This window comes from Fusarium falciforme, chromosome 9 (genome assembly GCF_026873545.1).
Source record: "Fusarium falciforme chromosome 9, complete sequence".
Lineage (NCBI taxonomy): Eukaryota > Fungi > Ascomycota > Sordariomycetes > Hypocreales > Nectriaceae > Fusarium > Fusarium falciforme.
In genome coordinates, this window is record NC_070552.1 from 3,218,643 (window position 1) to 3,233,141 (window position 14,499).

A 14,499-nucleotide genomic window follows, 5' to 3' on the forward strand; every position below is an offset into this window, starting at 1 on the left:
GCTCTAACTGGCGATATCGGCATTACGGGGCAGTTCCTTGATGCTTGCGTCGCGTGCAAGGGTACCAGGCAGTGCCTTGAGCCAGCCCTTTTTGCTGTTGCTCAGGGTGGAAGCGTCGAGGTTGTCCAGTTGTTCATCGACAAAGTCAACTCCTTATTCGTGTACTCCTGGCAACGGGCACAGATGACCGCATCGTCATATCATCATGGCCAGATTGTTGAAATGCTCGCCAAGGCGGGGGTTACCAGGACGATATCTCCGAGGAGATAACCTATAGCTAAGGGAGCTCTTTTTGGGAGAATATTTTAGTTCTAGTCACCTCGTAGGGCTAAGCGTATGATTGTTTCGCATTACGCAACTTCAGTACTTGGACTCGTGGGCCTATTGCCAAGTTGTGGGGAAACGCGCCGACCTCAGTGTCCTAGGTTGCTCATATACTTACGGTCTTCTGGCTAAGTTACCCCATCGAGGGCCGGGATTGAACTATAGCAAAGAACACATTAGCTCATATACTTACATGGTGAAATAAAGTCCTTCCCCTCCTTGAAATATAGCATTCAAAAAGATAATGTCGCCTCAAGCCACTGTCTCGGGGAGGAAGGACAGGTCAAGGGCAGATTTCAGTCCGGTTGAAATTAGCAGAAGGAAAATGTGGATTAACTACAGAACCCTTAGCCTTAAACTGGAAAGTCGGTACTCTTCCATACATCTTCATAGGTAGAAGCTGTTTCGGCAAGTACCCCACTCAACTCCTTCATGATAGCACCTGAGTCACTCCCAAGCGGCAACCGCAATAGCTTCTTCTGGTTTGCAAACATTCCGGCCCCAGCACCATACTCCCACATACGCGCTGCTCCCTTCTTTGGGTCCCCAGGTTGCCTTCCATTGTACTTTTCAAACGCTTGACGAGCCTCATCAGCTGGAGTGCCTTTGTAGGCCTCGAGAGCTGGTGCAAGGTTGGCCCCTGATGAGGGATTGGAAAGAAAGGCTGTGCGGAAGTAGCCAGGTTGAACAATGACACAGTCGATGCCAAATGGAGCTACCTCGGCGGCCAGAGCCTCGGTGAGTCCCTCAACAGCGAACTTGGTGGCACAGTATATGCCGTTAGAAGGATAGCCGCGCATACCGCCGACAGAGGAGAGATTCATGATCAGGCCGCTCCTCTGCTTTCTGAAGTGGGGAAGTGAGCCACGGATGATTCTCAGCATGGCAAATACGTTGGTGTCAAACTGTGCCTTGACGGCCGAGTCCCTAACGTTCCCTTAGCATATGTTGACATTGTTGAACAAGTGACATACTCTGACTCTTCAATGGCACCCATGTAGGCATATCCCGCGTTGTTGACGAGCACATCGATCTTGCCAAATGCTTCAAATGCCTCCTTGGCATAGGCGTCCATCTGATCCTGCGACCAGCCGAGGTCAAATTGGAGCACCTTGACCTCTTCCCGCTTCAGTGTATCGGGTACTTTATGGGGTGATCTCACGGCGGCAATGACGCGGTCGCCCTCAGCAACGGCTTTCAGGGCGAGTTCCAGGCCCAGGCCTGTGTTAGCGCCACTGATATGCCAAACTCTAGGTGAAGACATGGTGAGACGGTGTGATGAACAAATAGTAGAATAACACAAATAACAGATGAGATATTGTTGGGGCGCGATGTTTACGCTTATTTATAAGTGAAAGAGCACCTCATATACTTAACATTTGATGACGGCCATTCGAAACTGTGGCTTTCTACAGACGCTTGGCATAAGCATAAATGGGAAGGCAAACGCCTCCATTGAAGGTGGCATACCAGGCACACACCTAAAATGCAGCCATGGTTGTTTTCAGTCATTTTGTGCAAGGTTGTGAGCGTGTAAAAATCAAGAGGGGGGTTATCGAGCGGGGAACAGTCTACAGTATCATCCTAGTGCACGTGTTCCAACGCTTCTTGATGATTAGAAGGACTAGTTCATCTTTGGCTCAGCCATGAGCGTACCAATACCTAAATATGAAATAGAATAGGCAAATATCCATATACTCTCATTATATTATATATATATCTTGTCATATCTTGGTCCAAGCTAACACTCCTTAGAAAGCGTGGGCTTGTCGTCTCATTCTTTTTACGCCCGCATGAGCATGAAGAGACTTGTGCTTACGTTTTGCTTCCTAAGCCATCTGTGGTAAAATCTTGCATTGTGATGACCTGATGTTTGCGTCACGTACTGATAGCGAGGGTACGTATTGATTGACGGCAGGGTGAGGGGGGTGCATGAAGGGCGGATAGGCAACCGAAAATGCCAGCAATTGCATCAAAAGAGAAGAAACCGATATAATTGACTGTTCAGTATACGGAGCAGGATATATGGGAAAGGTTTGCATTAATTGAGCAGCTCCCTTGGCACCCAACCAGCATCCCTCAACCACAGTAATAAATACTTCCTGACGAGCTGTCTTATTGCTAAGTTATCCCATCAAGGGCCGGATTTCAACTGTGACAAAAAAAAACAGAATCAAAAAGAAATGAATCGATGAATGCTAACTGGAGGGTTCGAACCTCCGCGGTTTCCCACTGCGGGTTTGGTTTCTGATGAGAACCTAAACACAGCGCCTTAACCACTCGGCCAAGTTAGCGATGATTCGTTCAATGATTCTACGCCGAATGATCGATGGTCACATCTGGAATCGACACGGCGTCAGCATCAGTGGGCGACCGCGTATCATCACCAAGTCGAATGGCCCCGACAGCACGATCTTTCCGGAACTGAATCAAGTTGAGCAAAGCAACAAGCATGGTAGTGATCCTGTCCAGTATCAGCTTAAGCCGCTAATAGCTCTCAATCAACTCCGTAAAAAGGTCTTGAAGCAAAGCAGCAGATGCTACAAACACTCACCATGCGATCAGTCCACATGTTACGGCATTCTGCGTCACGATGCAGAAGTATTTCTCGGGCGGGTCATAAACGTTGCTCCTCCACATGTTGTAGCAATATGGCCATGTTGCTCGGACTGTCGGGATAGATGTGAAGGCAACGAGGCCAATCGAGTAGACGAACAGCGAGAAACATGAACAGGCAAACTGTGCCGACGTATCGACTAGAGCCGGCTTTCCTGTATGTGCTTTCAACGCCAGGATAGTTCCAAAGAGCATCCACTCAAGCGTGACGAGGACAGACTGTGAGATTCGGATCAGTCTCGTGCAGATTTGCAAGTCTTGGGGGAGAGAGTTCGGGGCTACAAAGGGGAAGATGAGTCATTGTTTCTTACAGCAGTGATCAAAAGAACCTCACCGAGCGGTACAGAGACGCTATCAGGGACCCTTGTTCCGCAGCCATAGAAGGCACAGTAGTGGAAGTGATGCATCCAAACGAGGTAGCACACTGCGTAGCCCGTGATGACCAGGCTGCCGAGCTGGATCAGTCGAGCGGGGTAAATAGCCACTGTCGCAGTGACCGAGAGGGTCTCTCTTGATACCTTCATCTTTCTTGGTGATGAGACTCCGCGTAGGGTTGTTAGACGCCTTCAGACTGGATAGAAAGAGGGGAGGTGATTACGATATTTCTGGTCGGGATGTGATACCTAGTTGATGATAGATTAAGAAAGGAAAAGATAAAGAGCCAGAGGAAAAATGAATTTGGAAGAAAGTGAAACGCCAGCTTGCTTAGGCAGTGACGAAGCTGGTCCGTCTCTAGTGTTGATAGGCTAGCTCCAACGCCAACATCAAGTTAGTGGTGGCAGTGCCTCAGCCGCATGGTCCCTTCAATCTAGATCTTGGCAAATGCTATTCTGGGGTCAACCAACTACCGTGAAATGGCGGAGAGAGCTGCAAACTAGGGAAGCATTGTGTCATTGGAATTGGTGGTGTCGGTGACCCGCCATGAGTGACATTACCCCTGGCTGTCTATTGTTGAGGGCTCAACAAGCCTCCGTAAATAATCGGAATAAGAAATAAGAAAGAGGAAGCGCTGAAATTGGTAGTTCATCTTGTAATTCTCGAGTCTAAACGTATACCCTTAGTGAAGCTATTCGGCACAGCCCAAGCCTGAATCTGGCAGCCACAGGAGGTGGTTAGAAGACTTCGAAGACCGAAAATCGAGAAGAATGAAGCTCTCGTCTCCAGGAAGCTCGATGTAGCACAAAAACGGTTGTAGTACAAGACAGGAATACATGCCGATACCTTGCTGCCTGGCATCGTATTATGTGCTCTTCTTTAACGCCATGGCTGAAACCTGAAACCTCGTATTCAGTGCATCCATCACAGCCTGCATGTCGACACTGAGGGGCCAACACCGAGATGATAAAGCAGAAAACCCGGTCCAGGTGCTGCTAAACTGATCTTCCTTCTTATCGAAGCAACGTGACATACTCAAGCGTCACAGCAAACCGCAACTTTTCTTTAAACAAGCCCGGCAAACAGTCTCGATATGGACTCTGAAGACGCAATTCGAGACGACACGTCTTCCAGTCTGATCTCGGCCATCTCTCTGGGAGTACTTATTCTCCCTCTCCTAGCCTTGTGGACTTCGAGTTTGTCCCTTGCTCGTCGTGAGGATAACCCAGCACCGTTGGCCTTCACATACATGAAGATCGTCTATCCGGTTGCCTTTCTGTGTGTTGAACCACCATCGGACATTTCTAACAGACGTCCTAACAAAAGCAGAGCTCTGACATTCCAGTTCGCACATATCATGCTCGAAATTGCGATGCGATGGTTGTTCATGCCCCGTGGTCCGTATGAGATTCCTCAAGCAGAACCACACCGCATGGCTTACATGAGCAACCGCCTCGACGCCCTATCCTCGACACTCCTTGATGTTACGGATATATTTCTCATACTGGCACTCTTCGAGCTTGGAGGCGGCTTTCTAGAGCTTCTGACTGGGAAAGGTTCTTGCTTCCCCCTTGTTGTCCGGTGCACACTTCTCCTTCCCGCCGCAATTGTTCTCTACCTCGCCATTGCCACTCACGTCCAAAGCTACTCGATCTGGTCAAAGTCTTTCTCGACAGACGAAGACGGCGAGGCTCAACTTCAGGCAGATATCGGAAGCCTAGAGGAGTGGGACACGCCTCTTCTGACGTTATGGTGGGCTGCATCGTTTCTGTTGTTCTTGTATGCATGTTTTATTTGGCACAAGGCGAAAGGAAATGCTCGAGTTCTCGACGTAAGTTTAACTGCCTTTTCAACTGGTTTTTCTTGTCATTCAATGTTCCCTCTGCTGTCGAAGACTTGCATTTTAACACCTTATCAGTCCACTGTGACCTTCCTCGCAGCAACGGTTCTGAACCTGTTCAATCCTGTGAGGCAAGCAGTGATTACCACACTGGATCCAGAGATCCTGGAATGCAAACTCGCCAAGCATTATCTCTACCTAGTCGACGATATGCTTGATTACTGGGTACGCTTTCTCATCATCGCTCACATCTTCGCCATGGGCTTGCCAGGAAACAAAGGTCTGTGGGCTGCTATGTCACAGTGGTACAGCGCTCCACCGGACATTGCAAGGCCGACAAAGTTACAGCTATAGTGGGGTTCAGACGGGTGAAGGGCATGAATAAGGTCTACACTAGTGGAGATTTGGGGATAAAGTCTATTTCGCTTTTGACACTCAAACTGGAGCTATTTCATGCTCGTCTTTTCTCTTCGTTCTGCTTCATATTTTAAGGAATAGGCCGCATTTCTATCCCGACTTTCCTTGCGAAAATGCCAAGTTCTCTTGGAGCATGGCGGGCGGCCCAGGTCACAAGGCAGCTGCAGCTGCATCACTATCTGACTAATGTCTTAAATGTCTCATCCTCATGATTAGTCTGTATCTAATCTCACTCCTTTACGAAACTACTCACAACCCATCATGTCTACTATTCCCAACATTGATGAAGACGCCAGAAGATGGCAGTCACTTACCGTCGACCAGAACCTGTGCACGGTCTGCCAGACGATAGATTTCGAAAAGGCGGTCAACCTGTTTGAGCACTCTTCCGCCTCAAGGGACCCAAAGACCTACAATGATGACTACCAGTTTATGGCTCACTTTGGTATCTGCAGCGTGCTCATTGCCAATCTCGGCGATAGCTTCAAAGACAAGCCTCATGGTCCTTGCAGGATGTGCAAAGTCATGTGGGAAAACAAGCAGCAACTGATAACTCGGCTGGGCGAGCTGAACGAGACCCTCAAGATGACGGGCAATGACTCCCTTTGGGCTTTACCCTTCTCCGCGAAGCTCTTTGGCCCTCATTCGATTCAAACCTCGACTATCCCCTGCAAACTTGGACTCGAAGCCGACTTTTCTGTCCTCATGGTGGTTCCGGAGCCTTACACTCCCGAGGACTTCAGTGGCCGAGATAAGAGGGCTCAAATGCTGTCTCTGAACAGAGACAATAACATGCCCGTTCTCACGGTTGGCGACAACAGACGAGATGGGTCATTACTATACATGCCCAAGCTACTACCTCCTATTTTCAACCCTCAGTTGGCATCCGGGTGGCTACAGAAGTGCAGGACGCATCACGAGGGATCTTGCCGTCCACCGCCAAACGTCAACACCGAGATCATTCTGATCGACTGCACCAACTGCGAGATCAAGACGCTGGATATGTCGTATCCGTACATAGCACTGAGCTACGTGTGGGGAGACGTGGTTTCAACACCCTCGACCAACGGCGTCCAGGTACCGCCCACCGCCTCAGCAGTCATCCTAGATGCCATCCAAGTGACAAAGGCTCTCGGATTTCGCTATCTCTGGGTAGACCAGTACTGCATTAACCAGACCGACCTGGTCGTCAAGATGAGGCAAATCAACCAGATGGACCAAGTCTTTGGCCAGGCTGAGCTGACCATCGTGGCTGCGTGTGGCGACAGTGCTGCCTACGGGCTGCCTGGGGTATCTCACCGACGAGCCAGAGAGCAGTTTCAGCGCCCCGTCAAGCAAGGGAGCTACCAAGTTGTCGAGCTAGGACCTGATGCATTGTCAGACACGGCGAGTACCAAATGGAGCACCCGCGGATGGACGTTTCAGGAAGCCTGGCTTTCGAGGAGACTCTTAGTCTTCACAGACAAGCAGTGTTACTTTGAATGCGAGGCCATCGCCTGCGCCGAGAGCCTAGAGTATGGCGAGCGTATCTGGGAGCTTGGCGATAGACTCCGAAACTTTAGGCATCTCGAGGTTGGGCCGTTTTCTCGCTTCGACGAGTCGATGAGCCTCCTCTGGCCGTCTGCTCACATCGATGAGATTCGAACTCTACTACACAGATTCAGCATGCGGCAGGTCAGGCTCGATCAAGACTCTCTCAACGCCGTGGCCGGTGTACTCAACTCTTCTCAAAGAATGCATCTAGAAACCGACAACGGGGCAGCGGGAGGATCAGTTCTCTTCACCTCTGCCATCGGGATCCCCCTACTCGTCGGCGATCATTACGGTCAATCTGTACTACAACAAACACTCGTGACAGGAATGTCGTGGGTACATGCTGCATCCGGCAGAGGACGCATCCTGCAAGGTGCAGTTCCCCGCCGAAGGACTGCATACCCGTCTTGGACCTGGGCAGGTTGGGAGGGAATCGTTGAGACACTATGGGTCTGGATGCATACCATCGACTTTGACTCGGCCATGGAAAATACACACGTAACGGTTCTTCGCAATGGGAGTACAGCGCGGGTTTCCATATCCGAGGTCAACCCCACCACTCAAGCAACAACTCTGTGCTTTGACGCCCTACGGGTACCCCATGACTGGCTGACCTTTGATACTGGTCTAGGAGAGTGGCAGCTGCGTGGGCTCTCGATTTTACTCTATGAGACAGAGCCTATTGTGCCTACAGATCTCCTCAAGGATCTACAGAGTGGCCACCACAGCCTTTCGCTGGTGGGATACTCGAGTGAGGAATGGAAGTGTCTAGTATGGATCCTACGCAAGACTGCCTCGGCCTGGACAAGAGCTGGGGTGCTCTACCTCACACCTGGAGATCCTCTCGGCTCAGATTTCAACTCTATAGACCATGCTAGTCGTTGGAAGACTTTTACCAAATTCATGAGCAACTTCATAGAAGCTACATCTAAGGTTCCTTGGGAGGTGGAATGATATCGTTTTCAAACTTGATTACGTCAATACAACGCTATACAGAGCTCTCGCTTCTCTCCTGCCCTATATTCGAGTGGAACCCCTTGTGCTGCTTCTTGTTGCGTACCTCCGCGTCCCAGAACTTTGCCTTGCAGCTACATTGGCCCTCTGAGCCCTTTCTATACACTCTCGGCAGATACTAGTCAGAACATGCGGATAGCTGGCCACCTCCTGGACGTTGGCGCAATAGACACCCGTTTGTCCGAAGTAGGAAGAGAAGCCGGACTCTGTCTATCTCCTGGGACGATTACCACACTTTAAGGTTACCTATTAGTACTTAATGTATGATCTTCTAGCTTAAAAAATATAATGAATTTATACAGTATTATTTATTAAAATTAAAAAAAAAGATTTTTTGTAATTATAGCTTAAATATACCTAACATCTAAGTAAATCACTAAAATTTAACTAATATATATTAATTTTAAATATATTAAGTACTTAATATCGATTATAGTATATTTATAAATATATGATAGTTTCTGCGTGTCATTAAAGGCGGACCACAGAGGGGACGACATACGGATCTCGATTTTGAGCTACAAGCCTCCCGTGTCTTACGAGGGAACCTCTCAACACCGTTTCTGGGGAATTGAGGCACTTCAAAAAAGACAGCATGAGGCAAACCAATTATGCAGGTGCCTTATTTGAGGGCCGCCTTGGCCGCCAGCTGACACACATTCATTCCGCCTGAAAGTAGGCTTACGACTTGAGAAAACTTGGACAATGTGACGTGACATCATGTGCCAGCAGCCGCGTAACTTCTGAGAGATTTGAGAATCCCCTTGAAGACCAAAAGTGAGGCTGCAGGAGCTGGTGCCTGGAACCCCGCAAGTGCCAAGGTGACCCGATGACGACGTGCATGAGATGGCTACGAGTGTGGTGTGATGAGCAAGATAAGCGGGATGTTCAACCTTGCGAGCTTTACGCGTATGCGGCAAACATCACTGGCAGCAAGGTATGGAGGTGAGTGGTGGCATCAGTGTCTATAACAAGGTTGATAATATAAGGGGTGTGATGGTATTTCGAGTGAGCTCGCTCAACTCTCGATTGGCCAGAATAAAGGGGAGGATATGAAAGTAAATGAATGCTCGACCAGCTAGGCTGATGGGATGGTAGGAATATCTATATTCTAAGGAGTCAAGAAGAAACAGGAGTAGGGAAAAAGTCTCGGTCACGAGCGCCCAGAACGCTTCTTTGGCACCCTCAACAGCCAGTAAGCCGCCAACGCCGCAAAGACATTGAAAATCACGTAGATCCAGATCAATCCAAAGTTTCTCCACCGCTCACTGTAATGAATATCCACCGTGGCGAGGTAGGTGTCGGTTGACGCGACAGGGCAGAACAAGCAGGTGTCGTTGGCCTGAGGATTCTGTAGAGTACCTCCCGCCATCTGCACAAAGGGTCCAGCGTATGTCTCGCATGTCATGTTGGCCGGGGGGTTGAACATCAAGAGCTCTACGTTTGAGCATTCGACATTCTGCAGGCCCACGCCGGTGGAGAGCATGGCTCCGATGAGGTATGTCATGGGGGAGACGCGGTACATGAACGTCCAGAACCCAGGAAGGGCCGAGTATGGAACAAGGACACTGTAGCGGGTCAGTCATCGCTTCTTTTTGTTTAGTAGTAGACTGCAAACTTACCCTGCAAAAACGAGAGTCATCATGAACAGGAGCAGTGCAAAGGTGGCTCCGACCTCGGCAGTCGGAGATCCCGCAACAGACATGTGCGCAAAGGTTCCTTCATAAACCATGAAGGCCCAAACCAACAAGAACATTAAAGCGCCCCGCTCGTTCTGCGTGTCTGTGATATCTCCATCCTTGTACATGCCAACGAGGAAGTAAAAGGGGAGGTAAACAGCGAGAGCTGCAACCGAGTTCCATACCATCTCGACGACGACGTTTGCGAGGATGAAGTTGTACCAAGCGTATGTCTTTGACGATCTCTCTCTACCCTCATACAGGGATCGTTGAGAGACAAACCCGGGCATTGTCTGGTATACGAGAAAGGCGAAAGTGACAACAAGCATGAAGGTCGAGAACATCTGGTTCTGGAGGCCTTGCAGTGACAAAGGCGAGTTCTGAAAGGAAAGGCCGATAAAGAGACTCTGCTTGCAATTAGATATATACCAGCGCTTGAGGAAGTTAACGTACTGTTCCGAGGCAAAGAATCATCTTGGCGTAGATGTAAGTGGGCGTTCTCCAGTACTGCTCAGCAGTCCTCATAGTACAGGACAAGAACTGTTGCGAGAACGACGCAGCGTAGCTCGTTTGGGCTGAATGCGCTTCCGACTGAGCGGCTGACGGCTTCATCATGACCTTCAGTTCGTCCTGAAGCACGCCAAACTCGGCGCTGTTCTTCCACGTCTCGGCCCAGTCAATGTCTGTATGAGCGCCGGGAGCAGCGCCGATCGCACGGAGCATCCATTCGGCTGGATTTTCCTCCTCCGTGCACGGGGTAGCTCCATTTCTCTCGAAGTACGACGTCATGGTGCTTGAGTTCTCACCAATGTCACCAAAGTACACTGTCTGGCCGCCTCTCTTGAGGAGTAGAAGACGGTCGAACTGCTGAAAGAGAACCGCAGAAGGTTGGTGGATAGTGCATAGAATGGCTTGTCCGTGATCAGCTAGCTTTCTGACAAGAGTGGCAACAGCCCAGGCAGTTTGACTGTCGAGACCGGATGTTGGCTCGTCGAGGAACAAGAGGACTTCAGGCTTGGCTGCGAGTTCAACGCCAATCGACAGTCGCTTCCGTTGTTCCACGTTGAGACCTGGCTTGTTAGCAGATTGAATCGATACGAGAGCATATGTCACGAACCTTCTCCTTGAACTCCGATGACCGCATCCGCATAGAGCTCCATCTCCAGCAAGCTAATCACCTCTTCCACATACTTGTACTTCTCTTTGGTGGTGGTCGATTCTGGTTGTCTGAGCACAGCACTGAACCGGAGAGCTTCCCTCACAGTCGAGGTTTCAAGATGAATATCCTGCTGTTGAACGTATCCAGTTGTTCGCTGGAATGACTTTCCACGTGGGTATCCATTGACCGACACATCACCCGTGACAACACCCATTGTGACTCGATCTGCGAGTACGTCAAGCAGAGTAGTCTTTCCGGCACCCGAAGCTCCCTTTTGAAGTCAGAAATTTTCTGTAATGCCTGTGTGTAACTTACCATCAGTGCAGTGATCTTCCCGGGCTGAACCCATCCGTCAACCGAGTTAAGAATGCGACGGGTCTGTCCCTTGATTACAATGTCGTAGCAGAGGTCCTTCCAGGCAAATGTAGCAGTCTGAGAGTGCGCAGGGGATTTCAGAGTGTCTGTATCCGGACTCTTTTCGCCAAAAGAAGCAACAGCTTCATTGCCTGTCTCTTCATCCACCTTGGACTTGCTCAGGGGGTGAGCCTTGCGAAAGATCAAGACTTCACCCTTGGATGGGCTCATGGAGAAGAACTCAGCTGCGATGAGATACGTGAAGGAGAAGAAGCAGATGAATGCAATGAGGATTCCAAAGTTTCTGCCCAGTTAGTATACCGGTTCAGCGGGATGCGATGTAGCAAAGACTCACCTCCACAAGTGAGAGTAGTAGTACTCATAGACAGCCCCGATATAAAAGTCACCAGCCACAAAATTCTCTCCGGGGGAGGCACCAGCTACCGAGCAGGTTTGCTCTCGAGGCCCAGCATTTTCGTAGGGAGGGCCAGCAGGGATCATGGTTTGACAAGGGAATGTTCTGCCCGAGAATTCGTTGGCAACCAGGGATTCGTAGGCGTAGGCGATTGGGTTGATGTAGTTGAGCCATCTGAGCCACCCTTTCATGTACCGAGTGGGCAGAACAAAGCCAGCGTAAATGACAAGGCCGATGATGAAGATGGCAGCAGGGACCAACGCTGAATGGACTGTCTTCGAAGCCTGGCCGATAGTTCGCAGAATCATTGACATGGTCAAGGTAGTCGTGAAGCCGAAGAGAAGAAAGATGAAGAAGTAAGAAGCCTCGCGACGTAGGTTGGCCATGAAGTAGAGCGGAAGGTTAAAGGCAAGGGTCGAGAGAATCTTGGACGGCAGGTCGCAGATGATGGAGGAGACTGCTTCTGAGAGGGGGCGATACAATGCATATCTCGAGTGCTTCTCCACGATTGGTCGTTGGGCGTACAGTGACAGGATCTAAGATTGTAAGCTTGGTTCATGACAGCGGCTGATCACATACCTCCAGGGAACTGCTCAAACCATTGAACAGGATGGCAAAGAAGAGGACGGAGCATCTGCTGTTCATGGTTTCGGCAGCTTCAGCGAGGTCAAAGTACACACTGCCGAGGACCAATGACATGAACAGATTTCCTCCCACAGTGACGATGAAGAAGGTCTTGTCGCCGAGGAGCCTCTGGACTCCCCTGGTCATGCACAGACGGATCTGCATGGGTACGGAAATCGTGAATGGACTCTTCTTGGACCTTTGGAGGATTAGCATGAGTGATGCACGGGGAGGAGGGGGCTGCATACATGAATCGTGCCTTTTGGGCCTTCTTGATGTTTGTAAGCTTCTCAACCTCTTCACCACCCACAGGATATCGATTCTGAAACGCTGCAATGTCTCGAAGAAGGTTGGCTTTATGCGCGCTCATCCTCCAAGCGTCGGCAAACTCGTCTGAGGTGCGGGGCACCTTTCCTTCAAAGCCAGGACGTACAATGCGTTCCTCGGGGTTTGTCAGGGAGGTTAGGAAGTCGGCCGTGGTCTGTCGAGGGGGACACTCATAGCCCATGTCAACAAAGTACTTCTTGGCTTCTTGTCGGGGACCGAAGTAGATTTGATGACCTTCGTACAGCAACAAGACTTTGTCAAACTCCTACACGGCAGTTAGCATGAGTTGTGAACGAGTGCTTGGCTGTCACATACATCGTAAGCTGCCTGACTAGCCTGGTAGAGGGCAACAATAGCGCTAGTGCCCCCCAGTCTTGTGCCCAGACGAAGTGTCTTGACAAAACCCAGGGCAGTCTCACTATCCAAACCTCGAGTGCTGTTGTCCCAACATTGGATGGCGCTCTGGTTGAGAGTAGCCTCGGCGATGCTGACTCGCTTCCTCTCCCCTCCACTGACACCTCTGACAAAGTCGTTGCCAACCTTTGTATCGATGGTGTTGCTGATTCCAAACATGGCCATGACAGCATCGCGAAGGTGTTCGGCGTAGACTCTTCGAGACGTGTTGGAGACACGGTTCTGTGGCGTACGTGCAAGGGCTGCGAAGAGGAGGGTTTCTCCGACGGTGAGATGCGGGAAGTGGATGTCGGTTTCTGCTTGGTATACCACCTCTCCACGGAAGTTGCTGTGCATCAGGTCCCATGGGACACCTTAGGAATTAGTATTAGGCCAAAGTGGACTGGAGTTGATGCCTACCTTGGTAGTTGAACTCGGACGAGTCTTCCATGTGGAGGCCATGGGTATGGCCGGCAATAGTCTTGAGCAGGGTCGAGACACCACTATACAAGGGTAAGAGAGAGCATTGGTAGGGATGACTTCCCACTGTACCTTCCAGGACGTCCAAGCACAAGCAATAGCTCTCCACTTTCGACGAGACCATCAAACTCCTTGATGATCTGAATCTTTCGTTTCCGATTCGCGAGCCAGTTGAGTGCACTAAGAGGAGTACGCCAGAGAACGTTCAACACATCCTTTTGGTAGTCGGTTGGATCACCAAACCCGTGGACGTTGAGGTTTCGCCAAGACACGCCGGCGGTATGACGTGGGAACTTTTCGGGGTCTTGGGAAAATGCATGGAGCATGGCCTTGACCCAGAACTCGGGGAGAAAATTGGGCGACTTGGGATCGAGGCGGGAGTCTTGGAGCAGAAAGGGGCTGACGCCGGCAGAGAGAGTTGAGTAGGTTCTGGTAAGGGAAAAAGATCGAGCGAGTTGAGCCATTGGCTCAACGTTGTTGCTATTCTCGGTTTCGCTTTCACTGGCCTGGTGCATGCCAGTGAAATCCTCGATCGGGGTACTAGACGTGGGAGACATGGTGGAGGGAGAATAGGACAGGGGTAAAAGAGTGGAATACAAGACAAGAGGCGGCAGAGGCCGCAAGGAGAAAGGGAATTAAGAATGGTCTGAATTGTAGAGTCCCCGATTGGATATTCTCACAATACCAGAGAAAGCTCCTGGGGGGAAAGCTTTTATCTACATGCCCTGACCAGATATCGGTGGGAGGCCTTCGGAAGCTTCGGTACGATTCGGAGCATATAAACAGGATATCCATGACACATGCGGCTCAAATCTCACTGCTGCGCTTCTACTTGTAGAATCCCGAGACAATTACTTCTCCTGAGCTGGGACGTCATCAACGGCGCCGTGACATATGCCTCCAACCTCCGTGGGCTGCTCACAAACGGGATCTGCAGTCAAGGGATCCT

At 50.2% G+C, this 14,499-nt stretch overlaps 5 protein-coding genes across 5 annotated transcripts; 2 read left to right on the forward strand and 3 right to left on the reverse strand.

The window, feature by feature from the left end:
- Nucleotides 1–677: 677 nt before the first annotated feature.
- Nucleotides 678–1,588, reverse strand: NCS54_01190000 (Hypothetical protein; the record flags this gene model as incomplete). The annotated part of the gene is made up of 2 exons (XM_053157156.1): nucleotides 678–1,251; nucleotides 1,299–1,588. 2 exons carry the CDS (start codon nucleotides 1,586–1,588, stop codon nucleotides 678–680), a joined length of 864 nt encoding a protein of 287 aa, XP_053013131.1.
- Nucleotides 1,589–2,637: 1,049 nt separating this feature from the next.
- Nucleotides 2,638–3,464, reverse strand: NCS54_01190100 (Hypothetical protein; the record flags this gene model as incomplete). The annotated part of the gene is made up of 3 exons (XM_053157157.1): nucleotides 2,638–2,788; nucleotides 2,879–3,159; nucleotides 3,252–3,464. The coding sequence occupies 3 exons, from the start codon at nucleotides 3,462–3,464 to the stop codon at nucleotides 2,638–2,640; spliced, it is 645 nt and encodes a 214-aa protein (XP_053013132.1).
- A 944-nt stretch (nucleotides 3,465–4,408) lies between these two features.
- Nucleotides 4,409–5,509, forward strand: NCS54_01190200 (Hypothetical protein; the record flags this gene model as incomplete). Its single annotated transcript, XM_053157158.1, has 3 exons — nucleotides 4,409–4,593; nucleotides 4,645–5,146; nucleotides 5,234–5,509. 3 exons carry the CDS (start codon nucleotides 4,409–4,411, stop codon nucleotides 5,507–5,509), a joined length of 963 nt encoding a protein of 320 aa, XP_053013133.1.
- A 324-nt stretch (nucleotides 5,510–5,833) lies between these two features.
- On the forward strand, nucleotides 5,834–8,059 carry NCS54_01190300 (Hypothetical protein; the record flags this gene model as incomplete). Its single annotated transcript, XM_053157159.1, has 1 exon — nucleotides 5,834–8,059. The coding sequence occupies one exon, from the start codon at nucleotides 5,834–5,836 to the stop codon at nucleotides 8,057–8,059; it is 2,226 nt and encodes a 741-aa protein (XP_053013134.1).
- A 1,213-nt stretch (nucleotides 8,060–9,272) lies between these two features.
- NCS54_01190400 (Hypothetical protein) lies at nucleotides 9,273–14,107 on the reverse strand (the record flags this gene model as incomplete). Its single annotated transcript, XM_053157160.1, has 11 exons — nucleotides 9,273–9,687; nucleotides 9,742–10,205; nucleotides 10,252–10,868; nucleotides 10,916–11,228; nucleotides 11,273–11,615; nucleotides 11,667–12,262; nucleotides 12,306–12,549; nucleotides 12,599–12,942; nucleotides 12,993–13,444; nucleotides 13,491–13,573; nucleotides 13,623–14,107. The coding sequence occupies 11 exons, from the start codon at nucleotides 14,105–14,107 to the stop codon at nucleotides 9,273–9,275; spliced, it is 4,356 nt and encodes a 1,451-aa protein (XP_053013135.1).
- Nucleotides 14,108–14,499: the final 392 nt, after the last annotated feature.